Source organism: Gasterosteus aculeatus, chromosome 4, assembly GCF_964276395.1.
Source record: "Gasterosteus aculeatus chromosome 4, fGasAcu3.hap1.1, whole genome shotgun sequence".
Taxonomy (NCBI): Eukaryota; Metazoa; Chordata; class Actinopteri; order Perciformes; family Gasterosteidae; genus Gasterosteus; species Gasterosteus aculeatus.
Window position 1 is genome coordinate 26774509 of NC_135691.1, and position 22696 is coordinate 26797204.

Consider the following 22696-nt stretch of genomic DNA (forward strand, 5'->3'; position numbering starts at 1 on the left):
TTACTTCACAGCACAACTTGAAGTGCTTTTAAAGATATTCGTAGTAAACTGTAAGATAAAGAAAAGTCTCGCTGAAATATTTCCAGAATCATTTTATAGTTGATAAAGCAACTAGGCCTGCACATGGTCTTTTTAGGTCCACATTCACCACTCTTATTTGTATCATTTCCAACAAAAAAGGTCTATTGAATCCACTGCAGATTACTGGGTCAGCACTAAACTATATTTTTTTATATTTATGGTTGTGACCAAAAGAATCACTTTCATGGTTTGAGTTCCATGTTTACTATCTTTACATTACATACTCAAGTTCATATACATGTGACCTTTTGTAATAGTACCTACTACCGTCTTACATGGGTGGAGCAGCGGTCGGTGAAAGGTGGGGATGTTTGATGTCGTTTGAGATTCATGTAACGCGTAACGACTAAGCCCAACTGGACCAGTTGGATGACGTCTAGGCCCCAATTATCCAAGACATTATCATGTGTTACGTATTCCAAATCGACACATTTCCGTTTTTTATCAACAGCCGTCATCAAGGAGAACTGTCTATATTCCCTCTCTGTCTTGGTGTTGATGTTCCAGAGTTTATTAGGTCTCCAGGACAAGAGGATATGCAGTCAAACACACACGAACACACACACACACACACATCACATCACACCTGCACATAGTGGATAAGTGCTCTTTGGAGGGGCCTTAGAGTTGCCATTCTTGTCCTTGTGTTGCAGTTTAATTGCTAATAGTCAAGGCCCCATATGGCGTTGTTGGGTGCCCGTAAAGACGCATGACTTATTAGGTGTGTGACTGTGTCATGGCGACACACACACACACACTCTCAGCCACTTTGGAAGCTGTGCATAGGGATGTGCAGACGGTGATTGTTTCTGAACAGACACGGGTGCATGTTTTTGCTTTTATAAGGTTAAGTAAGTAGTTCTTTTTGAGGTGAAGCCCCAGACCCCACATTCCCCGACAGGGTGTGTTTTCAGAAGGAAGGAGCCGTGCTGTTCTTTGCTCTCCTTGAGGCAGGTTTCCCCAAACCTCCAGTAAAGGTTATCATCACACATTACACACATTTTACATTTAAGTGCCAATTAAATTATCAATTTGAAGGCATTACAATGTAGCTGTTACTATTTAAACTAAGTAAAGAATACATATTGTAAAGTACCTCTATCACTTATTGTCATTGTTCTATTTATCTAGTATTGAAGCAGGGAGCACGTGGGAGCTAGTTTTAGGCTTTCACGGGCTTGTTCCCTGTGTTCTTTCCTCTTGTAAATTCATGGCATTGCGTATCTCCGCATGATCTAAATCTGCCAGAGACATCTCTGTCCGATGAGTTATGACCTATTGTTTGAGGTGGTGAGAAAGGTTTTGTTTTAAGTGGGCGGGAAGGAGTCATCATGTTGGACTTTGGATGCCGTTATTGTTGGCGAATTGGCTGTTTTGCGAATCCCCCTAAGCAGGCAGACGTCTGTGCACACACTTAAAGTACATGCACACAGCGATATCTTCATAGTTATTCTGCTGTGCTGTATATCGATGGGTGTTATAACTGGGGGAGAGCGGTTTATGTTTGGCATCACTGAGCAAAAATTGCATAATAATCTTATTAGCATATTCATCAATTAGGTCCTTCCCCAAGCAAGGAGGGTTCCTGAAAGGGTTATCATGGAACACACATGAGGTGACGGGACTTGGTTGAAAGCGGTGGGTCTAACGAGGTGTCTCTCTCTCACGGTGTCTCTCTCCCAGGAAGGGGGGAGTCTGGTGGACTCCAGTGGGGCTCTGCGGTTCCCGCTCTATACCGCCTGGCTGGAGCTCGATCAGAAGGAGGTAACCTCTGACCTCTAGCCTAGTCCCCACTGGTGCTCCCCTCCCTCCTCCCGCCCCTTCCCCCGGGTCTCACGTAGTCCCTGCTCTTCTTCTAGTACGGTCTAACTCTACTTTACACGCCTCAAACTCAGATACACAGAGGAACAGCCCCTCACACTTAATGTTTTTTAATTTAGTCCGTCTGTGGTCTGGACTAAAGAAGACGTGGTAGTGGATGCGGCTTTGGTTTTCCATTTCACTTTAGCCCGAGAAGGTGTGTGCAGTTGGCAGTTCCAATGTTGGGTGGCTTTCTACTGTCCTTCCTGTATTTCACCGGTTTGTTAAACAACTAAACAAAACAGGGACCCATTTATCCAAAAATGGCTTCATATTAACAACGACATAAAACATTCCTTTTCTGCTTGAGCCTGGTGTCGCGTGTCGTCGCTCTCACACTGCAGTTCTTTTAAAATAACATGGTTAACAGAAGTCAGGGGTCAGGGTCTCGCTTTGCAAAGCAGGTAGTGGGACAAAAAGTGCTTTATATCTGAGCTTTCTGGTTTCTCCGCCTTTTCCCGTCTACTGGAGAAGCTCCTCCTATCCAAACCAGACGTGGGTATTAATAAGGATAAATAACACAGCGACAACCTTTCTTGGCTTCCCCCATTGAGGTTTTTTCAGGTGAGCTAAACATGTCAGAGCCTTGGCAGGACGACCGACAGGTTGGTAGACACCCAGTGAGCATCGTGTTTTCCTTGGCAGCCCTGAAGTACCCATTCTGTCAGGGAGGATTAACAACGCTCAGAAATCGTCCGAGATGGCTCTCGTAATGTGCGCGGACGGCAAGTATCTCGAGGGCCACGCGGCTGACGTTCAGTAAGGGATTAAAGTTTAGGTCTTATTCTTAATCTTCTCTTCTGTTGCACTAATAATCGCCCTTTGTTGTTGGTATTAATTGGATAAATGATAGTGAGAAATGGCTTTAAGTATATAATTAGTTACACCTATTTTTAGGCTTACGCACCTGTTGCCGTTTGGGTGCCTTCTTTTATCATTCGTTTGGGTGCGTGTGTGTTTGAGGGTGTGTGTGTGTGTTCATATTTTTTGGAAAAATGAACTTCCTTCTGTCCACTCACTCTTTTTCCTCCTACATAAACAGTATCGGTAAAAATATTCTTATCTATTCTTATCACAAAATCATTAATTGTTTTGATAGTTGCATCAAGCAATGAAACCACTTCAATTGAGGCAATGTAGGAATGAAATGCGCCTCCACAACAAATGTAGAGCCGAGCTTAGTTTCTGAAGCAGGAGAAAGAGCTGATAGAATCCATATAGTCTATAAAGCCGGGAGGGGGGGGGGGGGGGGGCGTCTATGCAGATGTTACGACTCAATCATAAAACGCCCACATCGGAGGAACCTTTGTGTGCAGGATGAAGGAGTTTCCAGTCGATAGGAGCAGAAGATGTTCAAAGTATTGTGATAAATCTGTCGCCGCAGATTGCCTTCATACTCGCCTCTTATTAAAGTTAAGACAGACGGACAGCCAGTGGGCTTTGGAGGGGAGGGGGGCGCAGAGATATAACAATGAAGGAGAGGGAAAACCTCTCTATACTTCTGTCTCCTTATCTTATCTCTTTCCACTAATGCGGATCCCTTATCTGTTTTATGATCCCTATCACGCTCAGTTTTATCTGCCACTGCTTTTAGTGCTGAGCATCAGCATTACTCCTGCCGATCCTTAATTGCATTGTGTTGCGCTCTCGACAATGCTGCTTTGACAATCTTGAGACAATAAGCTGTTGCCTTAGAAGTCAGATTTAGGTGCATGTTTTTCATCTAGTATTTTTTTTTCATGGGATCTTTTCATTTCACTTTTGGAGCAAGTAAGAAATGACTTGATAAACAGGATGAATAGACACAAAAAAAATTTTTTATTGTCAGTACATTCCTGTTTGATTACCAGGAATATCGTGATTTCAAATAGAAAAGTGAAACAAAACGGACTTCTCCTCAAATCGCCAAGACTAAACTCTTCCAAGGTACTTTATTTAAAAGAACGAAGGGGTTTTTCTTCTTAAAGATTAATCACGCACAATCAGTCAAAGAGACAAAACCGGCCTGTGAAATATGCTGTAACAGGCCGTTGAAAAGCATTCAATCCGAAGATAATCCCATTGATGTCAAAGCACAAGCCATGTTTGTTGCGCCGTAACAGGATTTTTTTTTCCAGGCGCTCCAAACAGGATACAGTTACCATTACCTCAGCGTGTGTGTCGTCTGCACATTTGTTTTGCTGCTTGAAAGCTAAGAGCCAACAATGGGCGCTGCCCATCTGTTACACCGCTAGATGTGTGTGTGATGAGACGATGAAGACAACAGTAACATATAGGCTTGAACACGGGACGTCGTAGTCTGATGGAAATTCTCTGTGAACTTTTGTGTGTGTGTGTTTGAATAATTCACACTTCTAGGTTTACATAGCCAGAGGGTAGGTGAGCTAATGTGGACATGACATGAGTGTGTTACTGCCAGAGGGACGGTGGGACAGACTAGCCTGTGTATGACACACACACACAAAAAGAAAAGTTCTGAGAAAGACACTGACGTTGGGTCAATGTGGCTCCAGCTTATGGATATTTTATGATAATAGAATTATGTTTAGTCTTTATTTGTAGTTACTTAGAAGAGACACACAGCATGCAAATATACACACACAAACGCATGCCTTTGAGCATCGGGAGACGCATTTTCAAATATCCGTCCGAGTGTCATTTTCAGACTCGGAGAAACAATGGCATTTCCTCAGGCGAGCCCAAATAAAATAAAACCCTGTGCGCCCTCCTTCCTTTATTAGCAGAATTGACTAGAAGGCCGGCTGCAGCTCGGCTGGTTACTTCCCGCCTCTCGCATGCGCCGGCACACACACGTGCACACACACACACCCACACTAACACACAAACAAGTGTGCCTGTTGCTCACTCAACACTCACATGCTGCAGACATCCTTCCCATGGTGCCCAAACACACAATCACCACAGAGTATTCCCTCTCTTCCCCCCTCTATGCGCGCGCACACACACACACACACACACACACACACACACACACACACACACACACACACACACTGGACATCAGTTGCTCTTTTTGACAGACCTTAAGGGGGTTTTGTGACTAAGCTGAACTGTGTTCTGCATGTAACTCAATCCGTGCAACAAGGCTCTTTATCAGGGCCGTGGGCCCCGTTGAGTTGTCGTGGCGGCTTTGACAGGCAGCCCCATGGCTAAAGAGGTGTTAGTGTGTGTGTGTGTGTGGATCCATGTCCCTCGTCTATGAGGTGGGTGGTCCTGTCGAGCGAAAGTGTGTTCGCTTTTTGCCGTGTTCCTGGTGCTCCGTCAGCTCGCGTCCACTGTCCTCCTCGTCTTTGCTGCTAGCTGCATCATATGTGTTGCCATGGCGCAATGGCGCTGACAAACACTATTTCCCCTGGAGACGACACCAACAGCGCGGAGATGGGCGGTGGGTAAATGAGAGACTCATGGGGCCCCTCAACGTGAGGCCGGACTGCACTTTAGAGCCAGGGGACAGACCCTGGCCAGCAGACACTCCAGAGATTTCATGTTGTGTGTAAAGGTTGTGCAGTGTGGGAAGTGTATGTATGAGCCTGGATCAATTATGTTGATCCAGGCACATAACACACATGTGACAGCTGCCCTCCTTTATCCCCTACATATTACACACCTAAATACACGCAGTGTGCACATACACGTCGGCCTAAGAGTTGGGACAGCTGCTACCCCTGAGACGGTCGGGTTGTGGGTCCATTATGTGCGGTATCTGAGTATCTCTTGCTCTCTTTTTCCGGTGCGGTGCTTCCTGTCTTTATCTCATCCCCTCCTCGCTCGACAGAACTCAAAGGAGATGATAAGATTGCAATCAGCATGGCAACAGATTCCTCTGTTAGAAGAGTCACTGAGTGAGGGATTTCCTCTGTCAGACAAATTACCTTTTGTTGCCCTTGAAAAAGGTTCCATGTAGTTTTTCCTCTTGTTTCCTTTTCCTCGCTGGTTTGAAATGAGTCGTCATTTGATCAACATTTGTCGGCTCTTTTATTCTTATTTCCTTCATTGCAGTTTTGCACCACTGGTTATTTGCGTCAGAATCATCACCGTTTTTCTGCTTCTGGCTGCAGGCCGCCAACATTCCTTACAGCTTCAGGCTGCAGGGACATTTTATAGACATTTGGCCACATTTCTGACTCATTTTCTTACACTGCCACCTGTTATGCAGCTTTGAAGCAGATTCCCCAAAGTGCATCGTTTGGTTGTAATCCAACACAACGTGACGACGCAATAAATCATGATCAGTTTTCATATTGGCCGGTCCGTCCTTTTTGATTTAAATGATGCTGCTTCAACCAACAGACACAAGAAAGAGTTTCCTTCTTCATCCCGGTGGGCTGCAACTGCGGATTTAGTTTTGATGGAGGTGTTGGGCGGTGAAGGTGGATATCGGGGGGGTAACACCTGCAGATACAGTGCTGAGGGCCGGTTGGCCATGTGCCAGCGACGAGGTGTGGTTTCCCCCACTATCGTGATTGCAATGCATGCTGCAGATACAAGATGACGATGACGCACACCGACACACGCCAGTCTGAAAGTTTAGAGAGGCACCAAATAGGTGGGACGTTGAAGCTGTTTTAATATATAATATTAAGTGTAAAAGTGTATAGATAATACGTTTGAAATTATCATTAGTTGTAGTCCTAATTAACCTTCAATGATCTACTAGTTTACTTTTGTGTTTTGTGAATAACAAAATCCAACAAATTGTTAAAACTTTTTTTTAATGAAAATGTCAAATGAGAAAAAAACATCCGTTCTGGCTCCTAAAAGTCCAAGTTGATCACTTTAAGTGTCTTCTTTTGGCATTCCAGATCCCCGGCTTTTAGTTTTTAGTTTAACATGATACAGAGGAATGCAGGATATAGTCATATTCTTAGGCTGAATCTAACATTTTTGGTTGTTTTTATATTAAACAAGAACCAATCAGTTACCAAAGTGGTCTGCAATTATTTTTCTAATGACATCAAAAGTGTAGAACAAAGAAAACTGCAATGGCGTCAGAGGTGTAGTACTGATCAGTTGGCCTTCCTGTTTGTCTTCATGAAACGTTTGAAGGGTGTTTTTTGATGGAATCAGTGGAAACGGAGCATATTGAAGGGAGTGGCAGCGGTAAACTTCCTGCAGGCTGGAAAATATGCCCAGGACGGAACCCACCTGAGCTAAAATAGAAGACACTGTGTTGCTGTGTTGCTCATTGTTGTACACGTCTGCCAGTCTCCTATTTCTGGTCAGTCCACTTCCCTATCTTGTCTGCTGCTCTTTCTCTTTTCTCTTTTTCCCCTCTTCCTTTGTTCGCAACGTCTCTGCCCCACCAGTATCTCATTACTGTAATCCTATTTATGAAGCACACAGACACATGCGCACAGTGTCCCGTCATGCGTGATCTCTTTCTTCTTTTCGTCATAGCGTCCGTTTCTTTTTTCTTTTTTCTTTATTTTCATTACTCTGAAATTCAAAATCATCAAAATGAATCAATTCAAACTCCGCCCCGTATTGTCAGCTGCGTCATGTCGTTGATGCACCACTGCAGTGCTTTTAATGTCTCTCCTGCCATCCTCAAATTCCGTCTGCTTCCTGTTCCAAGGCCACTATTGTGAAGTGAACCGCTCCATTGAACTTCGGTCTCCAGGTTAGATATTGCAAAAATTAAAGCGATTTGGTGGCCAGATTTTCTAAGCTGATCCACATTTTCTCAGATCCACATTTGTCGGCCACAGGCCTTGATGGAGGAATTAGGCTACTTTGTAATAATTAGGTGCAAGCTAATGCACACAATGGGCTTTTTGTCAGCTTAAGCCATGAGAGGCTATGCATGCTCCTGCTCCAAGTCAGCTAAAGTCGGACACACTGGGTTTGTGTTTCTCTAACCTTCACTGATTGAGCACCAAAGCCACGTTTCTTCTGTTGGAATAAAAAGAAAATAAGATTTAAATCAAGCATTAACGGTTTTAAATAAATTCAGTCAGCTGAGATTTACCATGACAATACCCTGTCTAAATAGCATCTGGCGTGGAGCAGTGCTACCAGCATCTCTTCAGACATACTTGAACTAAAATATCTTATTCCTTTATGACAGTGCCTGTCATGTTATACATGTGTTCATTCTTACTGTTTGTGAACAGCATATTAATAAATATCCTCATACTACGACTTACTACGACAGTATTTAAGTGGTTTTCTTTAGGTTTGAACAAGATGTATTTATTATTTTTAGTTGTTTAACCAATTAGCTATTAACAATTTCCACTATTTATTCATTAATTTTAGCTTTTAGATATTATTACTATTTTTGATCAAATAAATGAACAAATTATATAATCGGCTAACAATAATTTAGCTTTAGCTGACTATTTAATTTGTCTTAAACTCAGTTATTGTTTTTCTTTTTACAATTCATCCAGTACTTCAGTATTTTTCTTTGTTTCTCTGCTTACAAGCTTGTCTGTTATTTTCCATGCACTTGTTCCCGAATTGTTTTGCCCATTAAAATTTACGTTTTCTTAAACCCAATTACTGAAGTTTCCCCTTGTAGTAAAAACTTGAATTATTGATGTAGAAAAGCCCTATATATCCCAAAACGCAAAGGTTGTTGACTAATCTGTATTTTGCTTTACTTTTCAGCCAAACATTGGGCGTCTAGGCATTCCCCATGGACCCTCTGGAGAAAAGGTAGCTGTGGTTGCCGTAGACGACTGTGACATCTCCATGGCAATTCGCTTCGGGAAGCAGATCGGAAACTACTCCTGTGCCGCCCAAGGCACCCAAACCGGACAGAAGAAGTAAGCGGGAGTCTTTCGTTCTCTTTCCCCTCATCTTTCTCTCTTGGGGTCCTGTCACTCATTACCAATCCATGCAATCACAGTCAAACTAGTTAGACTAATAGGTAGGTAAGTTGTACCTTAGGGCCTTCGGGCCTTAAGTGCCTTCATTACAAGGTTATTCAAGTCTCATTCTACAAATCTCTCCACCTTTTGTCGTTTAATCTGAGTGTTCATCCTCATGGCCGCTGTAATTTCAGACACAGCCTTAGATTGTCCAAAACTCACGTCAACAGAGGCTTAATCTGACTTAATGCGTGATTCCTGCAGAGTGATGAATGAATTTGTACGATTATGGCGTGAGACCTTTTTTTTTAATGAGTCTAATGGAGAGCTAGCATGCTGAGACACATTTAGTTTGCAGAGGGTGGGGACAGAGAGCTTCAAAGAGGAGTTAATGAGGTTACATTCCTACAGGAACTTGTTGCACAGGTCACAGAAGCTGAGAGGCGTTGGGACAGCGTAGGGCTGCAATAAACAGATATACGTTACGCTGGTGTGTAATGCAATGCAAAAACAAGCCTGGAGAATCGCTGTGGACAATTGACTTGGTCCAGAGTGTGATTGAGACACACAGTTGCACTTAGAACTTTAAAGGGAGGGTGAACCTGAGAAATGTCGCTGAAACAGAAAGAATCACACAGCTTTTAAGACCGGATTATCTTCTGTGCAAGAACCTTTGGTCCGTACAGAAATCCTAATACACGTAATTGCTCTGTCTTGAACTGTACTGTTACATTACTCTTGCTTTATAGAATAATCTGTAAACTGTACATTCTGCAATAATGAGCCCAGAATATATTTCTCTGTCATACTTGGAAAGCGAGTTAAGTTTGCATTCTCTTCTTACACCCACAATTTATCATGGTAGTTAGTTCTTCATGAAGATTTTCATGTTGTTGTTGGTTATTTTGAGGCAATACAGAGTTTATAGCTTTAAAACTGCATCATATTTATATTAATTCACATTGAACCAGGTTTTTATATTAAAAGTAGTAGTTCCAAAAAATATCTATATATATTTCTTTACATTTGAATGAACTCTTTTCTATTTGTGTCATCTTCAGGTCTCTGGACCTGACCGGGCCGCTGCTGCTCGGCGGTGTTCCCACCCTCCCTGAGGACTTCCCGGTCTGGAACAGGGATTTCGTGGGCTGCATGAGAAACCTCAGCATCGACAGCAGACCCATCGACATGGCCAGCTACATCGCTAACAACGGCACCGAAGCAGGTTGGAGAGGCTGCATGTCATCGCAAAGAAGAAGCATATACCAGAGGAGAACTCCTTAATGCTTTGCTCCGTCTCCTTTTACTATACCGCTACTCGAGGCAGCCCATAAACGGACGAGCACATTGCGCACGCAGATGTTGATTATTATGTAATTTGATGTCCAGGTTGTCCGGCGAAGAAAAACTTTTGCATTAGCGACCTGTGTCAGAATGGCGGAGTGTGCGTCAGCAAGTGGGACACCTACAGCTGCGAATGCCCAACCGGCTACGGAGGCAAGAATTGTGAACAAGGTAAGAAAATGAACGAATGAGTCAAATTCCATAGTATTTGGAATTACGCCTTTGCAGGTAAACACAGAACCTCAAAGGAGGAGCATCTTTAGTCAAATGTGCCTGCATCTTACATGCTCCTCCTTTTGAGGTTCTGTGTTTACCTGCACAGTGTGTGTGCGTGTGTGTGTGTGTCGCGAGGACTTCCAGGAAATGGTTTGTGCTTGGGAGATCAAATGGGATAAGGAGCGCCTCCCCTGACTCAGTGTGACTCATGCAGCAAAGGAGACACACAGTGGAGCCTCTGCTGACACCAAACATGGCCTCAGGTTTGGAGTTTAAGGACAAACTCTGATTCACTCTTGAAAACCCGGACAAAGAATTGAAACACAACAAAGACGCACACTGATCCACAGGCTGTCCCCCGTGGGTCTCCGTTACCACCTCATGTTACTGCGGTACTGAAGTATATGCAGCACTTCTAGCTGGATAGACACTGAGAGATTAAACATTTGTCAGTGTTTGCGTGTAAAACGTAAAATCCCCACATCTTTCCTTCAGTGTTTTTATTTACACTCCATGACACCATCTCGTGTTCTTCTACTGTAACGAGAGAACTTTGACTTGCTCCTTCTGAACAATATGTGACGGTGTGAGTTCCTCTCATCTTCTATGAGGTAGCCAGCGCCAGGCCCCAGTATCCACTATCTGAACTGGGCCGGGATCACAGCGAGCTGGGATAAAGGTTTTGGCTGCTCTGCTGCTTGTTGACACATTTAGTTGGAGGGTTCCCACACCTAGCGACCACACAAGTAATACGAGATTTGTTGTTGCGGATGTTATGCTGCTAAAATCACCCGGACTGGACGGACATGAAAAGACTGAATTCCAGATCAGATTTGATTTCAAAGGGACAGAGATTTTTGAAAGACACGGAATGACTCACGCTAACATAAAGCAGATCACAGCCAGGATGGATATACGTACATATACAGTGTATACGTGTTTTTTTGCTTCTACAGGATTTCTTTATCGTCAACAAACCCGGTTATTAACGTTCATATTTTTGAGGAAAGCTGCCTCGGTTGGAGTGGACTGCAGACTTCTGGATGTCTGGATGAGCTAAAGTCTTCCGACCTGGTTTAGGCGCTGCTGTGACTCCTCCCCCAACCGCAAATCGTGTGAACCTCCCTCTGATCCAACACAATTAAAGGGCTCAGATTAGCACTGCATACCAGATTCTTTTGATTAATCTCTTAATACTACTGTTAGAAAAGATGAGATTTAGCAGAATAAATATTATTGAACTATAGCACGCTATCAGGCTGAACCCGATGGAGAGCGTAACCCTCTAAACAACAGAACGTTTGTGTTGTTCACTGTGGGCATGTTAGCCTGCTCACATTTACCTTAAAGTGTCTTAAGAGTGTCTGTACTCATGACATTATCTTTGGTAAAGTAGTCGAAACAAATCCACTTTAGCTGCCGGCTACCACAAACGTACACTGAGTCACTGAGTCACAATTTGTCTGATAATTGTAACTTGTGTATTTTTGAAAGCTTCTGTTGAAATATGTGCCCCAGCGAACTGAGAGCCCACGGGGTTTATGCTGTGTAGATTATCTGCGAGGAATCGCGTCACTGTGGTGCTGAAAGGTGGACACTTGCTGAGCGTGTGTTAAGTGTCTTTGCGTTAGTGTTTCTTGATCTCCCTTTGGCACCGACGGGAGCTTATGAACTGTAGGGTGATGAGAGATTGAATGTCTGTCTAAGAATGAGTTGTACTTAAATCACATTAAATTGAAAAACATATTGATCATAACCAGCTAAATATCACAATTCAGTACAGAAAGCCAACTGTTAATTCTGAAGTCACTCAATGCATTTGAGTTTATATCATGTTTAAGCCATATTGTTTCTATTCAAACACATTTGTAAGTATAATTACAGTAAAACTAAAATGTGCCTGAATACTGAATATACTGAAGACTGGTGTAGTTACTGCAACACAGTGACCTTATTTTGTTCTCGCCTGACCTTACAAAGGCAGTGGTTCCACTTCGCCAATGCGTCAATATGAATGTGGTAAAGATCTATCCTTAAAAACATTAATGATGGTCCTCCCCTCACTCTCCCTCCCGGCGCGTCCAGTGATGCCATCTCCTCAGTTCTTCGACGGCCAGGCGTTGGTCTCCTGGAGCGAGACGGACGTCACTGTCGCCGTTCCCTGGTACATGGGCCTCATGTTCCGCACCAGGCAGCCCGCCGGCACCCTGATGCAGGCCAATGCCGGAGCTCACTCCACCATCAACCTCATGGTGAGATACAACGCACGCGCCAACGTCAACCAATCATACGCTACGAAAAATACACGCCGAGCGACACTTTCTCTAACTTCATTCCTCTGCGGCCAAGAACCGAGAACACTCTCAATGGAAATGAAAATAACTGCCCCCCCTCTCTTCCTCTGCCCGCCCCTCCCCTCATTTAGGTGAGCGAGCGGCAGATTCGTATGGAGGTATTTCTAAGGCAGGAGCTGGTGGCGTCGCTGAGCTTCCCACAAGTTCGCGTCAATGACGGGGAGTGGCACCACTTGCTGGTAGAGCTGAGGAGCGCCAAAGACGGCAAGGACATCAAATACGTGGCTTACGTGTCCCTGGACTACGGCATGTACCAGGTACAGGCAAATGGCATCACAGCCGTACCACCATGCACTGCAGGTCCCTGCAAGATAAAAAAAAGAGTTGTTATTATTTATTCTTTTCAAGCAGAAGTCAGTGGAGCTCGGTAACGACCTCCCAGGATTGAAGTTGCAGACTCTTCATGTGGGAGGTTTGCCTGGAGAGGGAAACCAAGTCAGAAACGGATTTGTTGGATGCATTCAGGTAAGTGTAAGAAAGGCAATGTTCCTATTTTCCAGGACCACTTCTTTGTATTTTTTCCCCTTTCCTCTTCTTCTTCATCATGCATGTGTGCGCTCCACTAGGGAGTGCGTATGGGTGAGACGTCCACCAACGTGGCCAACGTGAACATGGCTCAGGGCCTGAAGATCCGCGTGGAAGACGGCTGCGACCTGGCTGACCCCTGCGACTCCAACATCTGCCCTGAGAACAGCCACTGCAGCGACGACTGGAGCACGCACACCTGTGTCTGTGACCCAGGTAATAAAAGACTTTGCAGAAACAACGCACACACACACGTCAATCTGCGTGTCATTAGTCACTCTGTTCTCTTTGTCCGGCAGGTTATTTCGGGAAGGAGTGTGTGGACGCTTGCCAGCTGAACCCTTGCGAGCACGTTTCCACTTGCGTTCGCAAACCCAGTTCCTCCCACGGCTACACCTGTGAGTGTGGACAGAACCACTACGGCCAGTACTGTGAAAACAAGTAAGCTCCCGCCCCCCCCTCTCAGTGTGACTTGTCTTCACACATGGACACATTAGAGGTTGGATTTTTAGCTTCTAACATATAAAGAAACCCTTCATTACACTTTATCGAACCTGCAGCACAGTGTATCAAAAGCTTTACCTTTAAGATGTTCAAATCTTTGAAAAATCCCTCAGACTTCAACTGCATTTTAGAGTTGTTAGCTTTGGATGCTGAAAGCCATAATTCATATCCAGATGTTATAAAATGAAGCAGGCAAAAAAAAAGAAAATGGACTTTTGTCTCCCAGTGGGACAAAGCACAGTAGTCTCCTTTAGTTATGCCAGGCTCTTGTCCTGAGTCTTTGAGAGCAGCTTCATGAGTCGGTAATCTGAGCTTGATAGTGTATGCGTGCCTGCATGTGTGGGGGAGGAAGAGAGGAGAGATCAGACATCACAAAGAAAGAATCAAACTATTAGGCGCCATTCGGGAAGTTTGTTTACGATTTGCAGAAAGTGGCGAGTCGGTTCTGCACTGTCAGCCGTGGCCTCCGAGGGCGTGTGAATTAGCCAGCCAATATAGAGAAGCAGCCGCCCCCCCCCCTCGACCCTTATGACATGCATGGCGTCCCGTCTTAAGCAGGATGTGGGGTTCCCCTTTCACGCCTGACTTATCCTCCATAGGTGTTTAGTCACCGCTGCCCTCACACTGCTGCTCGTCCCCTATCAGATCGCATCGCTCGGTCTGAGTTTGCGTCTCTCTCCCATTGAGAGAGAAGGAGAGTTTGTGTGTGTCGTATGAATGAGTCACACCTGCATCACTGACTTCAAAGTGCCAAAGGAAGTGTATTCTAGATTTAGGGGCGACGAAGAGCATTGAGTTGGAGATAAACTCAACAGATCGTCTGCCGTCAGAATTTGACATTTTTTTCCTCAACAACCTTGTCTGTAGATGGTAAACCCGTTGTTTGTATGACACGTTTGTTTTTATTTCCTACTGAGCGTTGAGACGTCTTCCTCTTGGTTTTGCCCATCACAATCTAATGATATAAATATTATATACTCATAATGTTCTTTCATTAGGGAACAGACACACAAACGTAAATGCAGTACTGCTAGGAAAAAACAGTAGGGAGGTTTGATGTCAAAACTGCAAATCAGATAGTTTTCCATATGTGCATTTTATTTCATATTGTGTGTTGGAGCTTGTAATCACTGATGTGTTTATTCATTTTCTCATAGTCACAGTGTAATTTGTCAAATTGTTATATATTGTTGTATCAAATATATTTTGTCGAGGCCACTAAATAATCAGATGCATTTTCTTGGATGACAGAATTGAGAAGCCGTGTCCTCAAGGCTGGTGGGGCAGCCCCATGTGCGGACCTTGTAACTGTGATATTAACAGGGGATTCCACAAAGACTGCAACAAGACCACGGGAGAATGTCGCTGCAAGGTAAAATCCTACATAACTTTACCTCTACTGGGTTTACCCACTTGATATTCCTTTTTGTAAGTCTCAAGCAGAGGTTGCTCAGGCGAGACAACGTAACATTTGAAAGGAGAAAAACCACACAAAATGTCATTAGTCGATAATGTCTTCTTTCTTTTTTGCAGGAGAACCACTATCGCCCAGAAGGAGAGGACACTTGCTACCCCTGCGAGTGTTTCTCCGTCGGCTCAGAGTCTCGAACATGCGATGGCGTCACTGGGCAGTGCCCCTGTAAGGGAGGAGTCATCGGTCGCCAGTGTAACCGCTGCGATAACCCCTTCGCCGAGGTCACTCCCACGGGGTGCGAGGGTACGTGTATTCAAAATATCATCTTTCCACTTATTCTTGATCTCATTTTCATTCAGATGAATGTAATCGTAAGGGACCAAAGCAAGAAGTTCCGTGACTGAAATCTTAAACTTACCCTTGTAGAAGAGTTTATTTTTTACTAATATTAAATAGACAGGGATTAAATCAGCCAAATACTCACATAGAAAGTCCAAAGCTATTACAAAATACTGACAAAGAAGAGTGAAAGTGTTAACAAAAAAGGGTTTGTTCTGACTTTAACAAGGACAGAAATGAATCAAACAATTATTATTTTTTAATCAGAAATTGGGTTTATTATTCTCTTAAATGGGGGCCGGATGAATCAAAGTGTCAATCGGAGACAAATACTGTCGCTCACGTCTGCTGGTGCCCCAGTTGAGCTAACCCTCTCGCCTTTGTCGCTGCCCAGTCAAGCAGAAGAGGCGAGTCTGGCTGGTGAGCTGACTTGGCAGTGGACACACACACACACACACACACACACACACACTATACAGTAGAACGATGAATAGAAGACAAAACCATGAAGAGAAACTGAATGTCAATGTGCTGACTCTTTGACCCAATATGAAGCTCTCCGGTCTCAGAACGTGTCTGGACTATAGATGAATGTGAATCTTTTGCTCAAGAATCAGGCTTTGTTCATTTTGGACCGAGCGCATTTAAGACCGGCACAGAAGGAGTGATGGAGGGAGTGGAGATGGCAGAGGGAAACAAGCGAGATGTTGCTTTGGTGATGTCCTGCGGCTCACTGAGATGTGATCTGTCAGCTCTGAACCCAAACACAGCGGCTAATGTCACCGCAGCCTTTAGCAGTGACGGAATGTGCTATTGAAGAAATGACCCCGAAAGAAAGGGCCAGCATGATCCAACTGAACCTTTTAAGACAGCAGTCATTTTGTCTAAATGAAACAGATTTACTAAAGAAGTTATGTGATAGTCGCACTTAAGATGTAATACATTTCTAAAGGGATTAAAGGCTGTGTGCAGCTGCAGGGAGCTACAAATAAGAAAACAAGCTTGCAGGTCCCAGCTTAGTTTGTCTTCAAGATGTATTAACGGAGATATCCTGAGATGAATTATGTATCCCAGCTTGCTTCAAGGCTCAGCAGGCTTAATTTGGGCGAATGCCACTGTGCAAGGTGGCATCCTGAGGAACTAAAGCAGTCGTTTACCTTTTCAACTGTAATTAATGTTGTTACATGTTCAGTCCAGTCTTCAGTCTCTGATGCACTTCTTTTAATCTTTGTAATGCTGCTTGATTTGCCTGACACATCAGTGTGACGTAAGCCGTGTGTCTGTGCACCTTCTCAAACCATAGTCACATTATAACCACCATAACCCGCGTTTGTCCTTTCCTCCACAGTGGTGTACGAGGGCTGCCCCAAGGCCTTTGATGCAGGCGTCTGGTGGCCCAAGACTAAATTTGGACGCCCCGCCGCCATGAACTGTCCCAAAGGATCCGTCGGTGAGTGCTTTTTAAGGCCTCTGCGGACAGAAGCAACGTGTTTCTGTAATTATTTGGCACTAGATGAATGCAAAACCGTGTGCAGTTCGCTTGGAGATATAAAGAGTTTCAGACCCCTCAATGACATCCAGATTGATGTCAATGTTGACATTAAGTCGTACATTAAATCGTACGGAATAATTTTGTTCCGAATGAATGTCAGGCTCGCGCTTTTGCTTTTTTCCATTTTTATGACCAGCTAACCGGCTGGTGGTTATTTTAGCTTTGTTTATCTGGCTGACAATAGTTTTATTCTCGGCATAGTGACTGTACACCAACACAAGAAAAACACCACAAAGTAAGCCACTGGACCTGTTATGAAATGTTAGTTTAGTTTAGCCATCAAAAGCTATTAGAACAAGTGACACTTTACAGGTCAAAACTGTTGCATTACTTATGATTTGCACTACAGATTGTTTTGTTTCCTTTGTTCTTAAGTCACATGGTCTCACTTTATGTGCCAACATATTTACAGCAATTGGATTACGCGTCATGAGTGGCTGAGTGGGCTCATGTATTTTAAGGCATAGAAGCACACACACTTGCTATGTGCAGATCAAAAACACAGTGGTAAAGCTCTCTGAATGGTCCAATGATCCACCACTGAGTTTTCTCACCGGCCAATCAGGCGCACGTTTGTCCGTGGAGCCTCCTCGAACAACACCAGCTCCACGTAGAGTCGTGTGAGAAAGAAAGGAAGTTCACTGACCTGTTCCTCAGCAAAGCCCCGTCACTTTCCTGCTTGCACCCTTAGATACCGCCGTCACCACGGCGACCCCTTTGTCTTCTCCTCACACCCATTGGGTGAATTTACACGCTACGGCTGCTCGCCGCTACGACTCACCGGCCATTTTGCCTTTTGCAACAACAGCATCAGAAGAGACTTTGCATCTTCGTGAAGTCTTTTCTGAATCAGACGAAAGCGAGTGTTGATTTAAACCAGAGATATTCCGAATTTTATATTGTTAAAAGGTATTTAACTGTTACAACAAAATCAAGTATCCTTCAGATATCTGTTCAAAATATTTAACAAAGTGTGGTGTTACTTTTCCTTCATATAGTTGAGAGAATGTTTTACTTTGCTGTCCTTGTGTCCATACATAACATATTTAAAGTCAGTTTTTGTTTTTAAGGCACTGCTATTCGTCATTGCAACGATGAGAAGGGCTGGTTGTCACCTGAGCTCTTCAACTGCACCACGGTCAGCTTCTCCCATCTGAAGAAACTGGTGAGTGCTTCACAAAATACAACTTGTTTAGGTACATGAAGCCCTCAGAGTAAAAATAATATTTCTGATCATGAACTTCTCATCCCATGCCTCCCTAAATTGCACAAGTCTCCCTTCATAATGACCACGAGTGAGCTATGGATCGTAAAGGAGCTGTTGTGTCTTCAACAGAGGCGGTTCATGTGAAGTCAATGCGAGATTCAAAAACTTACTCTGTGTACTCAACCACAGACGAGATCCAAAAATGTATCAGGTGGTCTTAGAGACTTAGTGATTTAGCCAGGCTTTTTATTATTTCCTTCCTGTTTAGAACTTTTACTTATATTTTATTCGTGCTTGAAACCCCTTTCTGTTTATAGCATTGCACCTATCGAGGCGTGATCTTCTCAAAGCGCCACTAATCTTGGCATTGACCGATTTCCATTATTTTCATCCCTCCACCGTCCTCCCTTCCAGAACGAGGATCTGCGTCGCAACAGCTCCAGGATGAACTGCGAGCACTCCAAGGCCATCGTGCGGTTGCTCCACAGCGCCACTAACAGCAGCCAGCGTTACTACGGCAACGACGTGAAGACCGCCGCCCAGCTGCTGAATCACGTGCTGCAGTACGAGAGCCTGCAGGAGGGGTTCGACCTCACCGCCATGAGAGACGCCGACTTCAACGAGGTAGACGACAAGAAAACGTCCCGGATTCACCTGATCAGCTTCTGCAAAATGAATCAATTCCAAGTCCAATAACATATTGAAAGATATCTGAATGCTCTAATTTAAAACTAGGAGCTCTGGTGGCACACTGCCCTCCACTGGTTGATTCCTCACTGTAGTTATCTAATAGTTCCACCAATGCTAAACTTATGCTTATCTTTACATAATGTGCATAATTTCCTGCAATGCGCCGCTTCATTCACACCATTTGCTTCCTTTTGGATTGTTCCAGAACTTGGTGCGAGCTGGGAGCGCCATACTGGATCCCGACACCAAGGAGCACTGGGAGCAGATCCAGAAGACCGAAGGCGGCACGGCCCACCTGTTGCGCAACTTTGAGGACTACGCCAACACGCTGGCACGGAACGTCAGGAAGACCTACCTGAAACCCTTCACCATCGTCACCGACAACATGAGTAAGTTGGAGGAGCAGCGATCACACGTTGTGTAACGCGATCACACCTGACACGCGGCCCTCACCCTTGCCCTTTGTCTCCTCTCCTTCCTGCCTCTCACCTAGTTCTAACCGTGGACTACCTGGACGTGTCGGACCCGCAGAGGGCGACTCTGCCTCGGTTCCAGGACATCCAGGAGGACTACTCCAAAGAGCTCGGGTCGTCCGTCCAGTTCCCACGTTTCAACCCCCGCACTCAGGGCAACAGAGGTCAGGAGCGCCTGCTGGATCACGCCGTTTGACGCTTCAGAATGTGTCAGAAATGCAGCGCTTCAGTGGTGGTCTTGTCTTTTTATCTCTCGCTATCCTCTCCCAGCAGAGCCCACCCCAGGCCCTCCAAGGCAGACCGATCCCCCGCAGGAGGAGGAGCACACAGTGTCTGAAAGGAGAAGGCGCCACCTTGAGCCAGCTGCTCCTCTGCCGGTTGCCGTGGTGATAGTGTACAAATCGCTGGGGAAGCTCCTGCCGGAGAGATACGACCCCGACCGCAGGAGTCTGAGGTAAGTTTAGGCCTGCCGATGACTTCATCGCTGTTACCTTCAGAAGACCTACTTCTACTGTGTGTTTTTGTCAGACACTGTCAGAAGAGTGCCGACGACATTTCTCAAGCATTTCTCAATCTGAAGATTAAATACAGTCAAAGTACATGTCATCATTTTTACTCTGTTTGAAGAAAACAGACCTATAAAACTCTCAAAAGTTCACAAAAGGATAACAGTAACTGACCAAATTTAAGCTAGTTTTCACTTTTATGGTGACGGACTAGTGTACATTATTACAGCATCTCTGTAATAAAACCCCAAAAAAAGCACATGTAACGTCAAGTGAATATTTTCAGGTCAAACTAAGATTCTGTTGTTTCTTTCTGTACAGGCTGCCGAACCGTCCGGTGATCAACACGGCCATAGTAACCGCCACGGTGCACAGTGAGGGTCCGCCTCCTCCTCCCGTCCTGGAACCCCCCATCACATTGGAGTACACCATGCTGGAGACGGAGGAGAGGACCAAGCCTGTGTGTGTCTTCTGGAACCACTCCCTCACGTGAGTTATTTCCCCTGCATCACGTGTGGAAATCAATTCAATCTTGCACACTAAACAGCATTTAGAAGATTTTTTATTGTTCCCCCCCCCCACGTGGTACGCGTTGTTTTGTGCGTTTAGGATCGGGGGTACGGGAGGCTGGTCTGCTAAAGGCTGTGAGGTGCTCAACAGGAACAACAGCCACATCAGCTGTCAGTGCAACCACATGACCAGCTTCGCCGTGCTCATGGACATCTCCAAGCGAGAGGTATTGGCGAAAGAAAAATGACATGCAAGATGCTATTTTCTGCCTTTTGCCTCGCAACTGACTCCTGGCCTCGATGTCTTGTGGCCCCTCCCCGCAGCACGGCGACGTTCTCCCACTGAAGATCGTCACCTACACCACGGTGTCGGTCTCCCTCTTCCTCCTCCTCCTCACCTTCATCCTGTTGTGCCTCTTGCGCCGGCTGCGCTCCAACCTCCACGCCATCCACAGGAACCTGGTGGCGGCGCTCTTCTTCTCTGAGCTCGTCTTCCTGCTCGGCATCAATCAGACCGACAACCCGGTGAGTGCTATAGATTATCTTAACCGTCCATCCCTTTTATGAAACTATTCAACTGTTAATCTGAGATACTATTAAAGCGGTTTGGGGAAACATTTAATGAACTGTAGCGACCTAATTGACTCATTTGAATACACGCTTAATTGCAAAGCGAAGTGTCCCGGGCATACAGCTGAACCCACTTGTGTGTTTGAGTCCGCTCCACCAGTTCTCCATGTACCCCCTGCTTGGTGATGGCAGGGAGGCCTGGCGTACCCTGGTTCAGTGTGGCTGGTTCAAGTTATTCTATAACCATTAAAGTGACACCAAACAGCCTTGGCCGCTTGTTCTGCTTGTTACATTTGGACAGGTAGTTCTTCTTCTACTTCTTCTGGGGTGGAAACAACACAGATGGATATGACACAGGATCACACTAGTTATCCCCTTTCCCGTGCTTGTGGCATTGTGCAACTTGAAGTGGGATAATGACGTCTTATTCTCGTCTCACGTTCATTGTGTTAAAAACTGCCAGGCAATATTTGTTTGGCCTGCGGGTAAACATTGCGTTGATAGGGACTTTACCAGGCTTACTGGGCCAAGGCCTAGATGAGACGGTCTCTATTTGACAGATTATGTGATTTGATGCTAGTCTAAGGAGCGCAATGGTGAGGAATGTGCTGGTTTCCAAAGCCCTTTCCCAATATAGCCCTCCGGGAGCGGATTTAACTTCAGCCGACGGGCCCGGCTGGACTGGCTGAAAAAGGTGTAATATGTATGTGTATGTATATATATATATATATATATATATATATATATATATATATATATATATATATATATATATATCCTGAGTTAGTATAACGTAAGTAGGCAGAAATCCAATCAGCTAATCATGTTAAATTCCTAATCTAATTTGCAGTCGGGAAGGTCGCAGTAACCATGCATTTGCACGCACACACGTACCATTATTTAAGGGATCCAAAGGTGTGGGAACTCTGTGAAGTCTGATGACACAGACATTCAGATACACACGCACACACACCTACAAACACACGCCTCTATGAGCCAGGAGCGGAGACATGCTGTGACTGGTGCCTGTCTCCAGAAGCCGCCCTCAGGGCGGTAGGCATCCCAAAACAACTTCTTAGTTTCACTTGATAATGTGGTTCAGAAAACATTGTGAAAATGTTAATTGGCGGGTAATCCTGCTTTTTTGAAGAGGGAGAAAGAAAAAGAAGAACTGAAGTTTGGAGGGCTTAGACACTTGGAAGGCTTTAGGGAGACAGATGAAGTTGACATACAGAATTCTTGATCTTTTTAGGTCTAAACTGCACAATTAAATAGAGATATTGTTAACCAATTATATGGTTATGTAAGCAGTTGTCTAAATCGTATAGTGTTACAAATGTCATGGTAATTGCTATTAATTGAACATTGTCTAATTTTCTCATTTTAAAGCACTTTGTTTGATGCTTCTTTGGCTTAAGTTCAAGGCAATTAAATGTTTAAAGCAATACTGTGCAACTACCAGTATCATATGAGGTATGCTTATAGTTTAAAAACATTGAAACTATAGAAAAGTCGCAAAAATGTCATTTAAAAAATTTGTATTAGAAATGTTTGCATGCGTGTCTGCTTATGACAAGGTAAATATGGTTAAATTATCCCCAAATATTCCTCTTAATTCCCATGGAAAGTCTCCAACTTTCCCGGTAATTTTGAAACTCTAGCTCTGACTCGTCTGGCCAAACCAGATGTCGACAGTCACACAAGACGTCACAAGAT

The 22696-nt window shown here is 44.5% G+C and overlaps 1 protein-coding gene across 24 annotated transcripts in view; it reads left to right on the forward strand.

The window, feature by feature from the left end:
* The window catches only part of celsr1a (cadherin EGF LAG seven-pass G-type receptor 1a), a 71964-nt gene that overhangs the window by 41283 nt on the left and 7985 nt on the right, over window positions 1-22696 (forward strand). For 8 of the 24 annotated variants that reach the window (XM_040174200.2, XM_040174199.2, XM_040174211.2 and 5 more), the window contains exons 7-26: window positions 1765-1845; window positions 8575-8732; window positions 9839-10002; window positions 10167-10292; window positions 12423-12589; window positions 12763-12948; window positions 13040-13156; window positions 13258-13432; window positions 13516-13657; window positions 14972-15092; window positions 15254-15437; window positions 16822-16923; window positions 18096-18190; window positions 18647-18856; window positions 19128-19311; window positions 19416-19559; window positions 19666-19849; window positions 20223-20390; window positions 20511-20637; window positions 20735-20935. In XM_040174200.2, the coding sequence (XP_040030134.2) occupies window positions 1765-1845; window positions 8575-8732; window positions 9839-10002; window positions 10167-10292; window positions 12423-12589; window positions 12763-12948; window positions 13040-13156; window positions 13258-13432; window positions 13516-13657; window positions 14972-15092; window positions 15254-15437; window positions 16822-16923; window positions 18096-18190; window positions 18647-18856; window positions 19128-19311; window positions 19416-19559; window positions 19666-19849; window positions 20223-20390; window positions 20511-20637; window positions 20735-20935 (3036 nt within the window). The remainder of the gene's footprint in view (window positions 1-1764; window positions 1846-8574; window positions 8733-9838; window positions 10003-10166; window positions 10293-12422; window positions 12590-12762; window positions 12949-13039; window positions 13157-13257; window positions 13433-13515; window positions 13658-14971; window positions 15093-15253; window positions 15438-16821; window positions 16924-18095; window positions 18191-18646; window positions 18857-19127; window positions 19312-19415; window positions 19560-19665; window positions 19850-20222; window positions 20391-20510; window positions 20638-20734; window positions 20936-22696) is intronic. The other 16 variants (XM_040174203.2, XM_078101603.1, XM_078101601.1 and 13 more) reach the window with 7 other exon arrangements.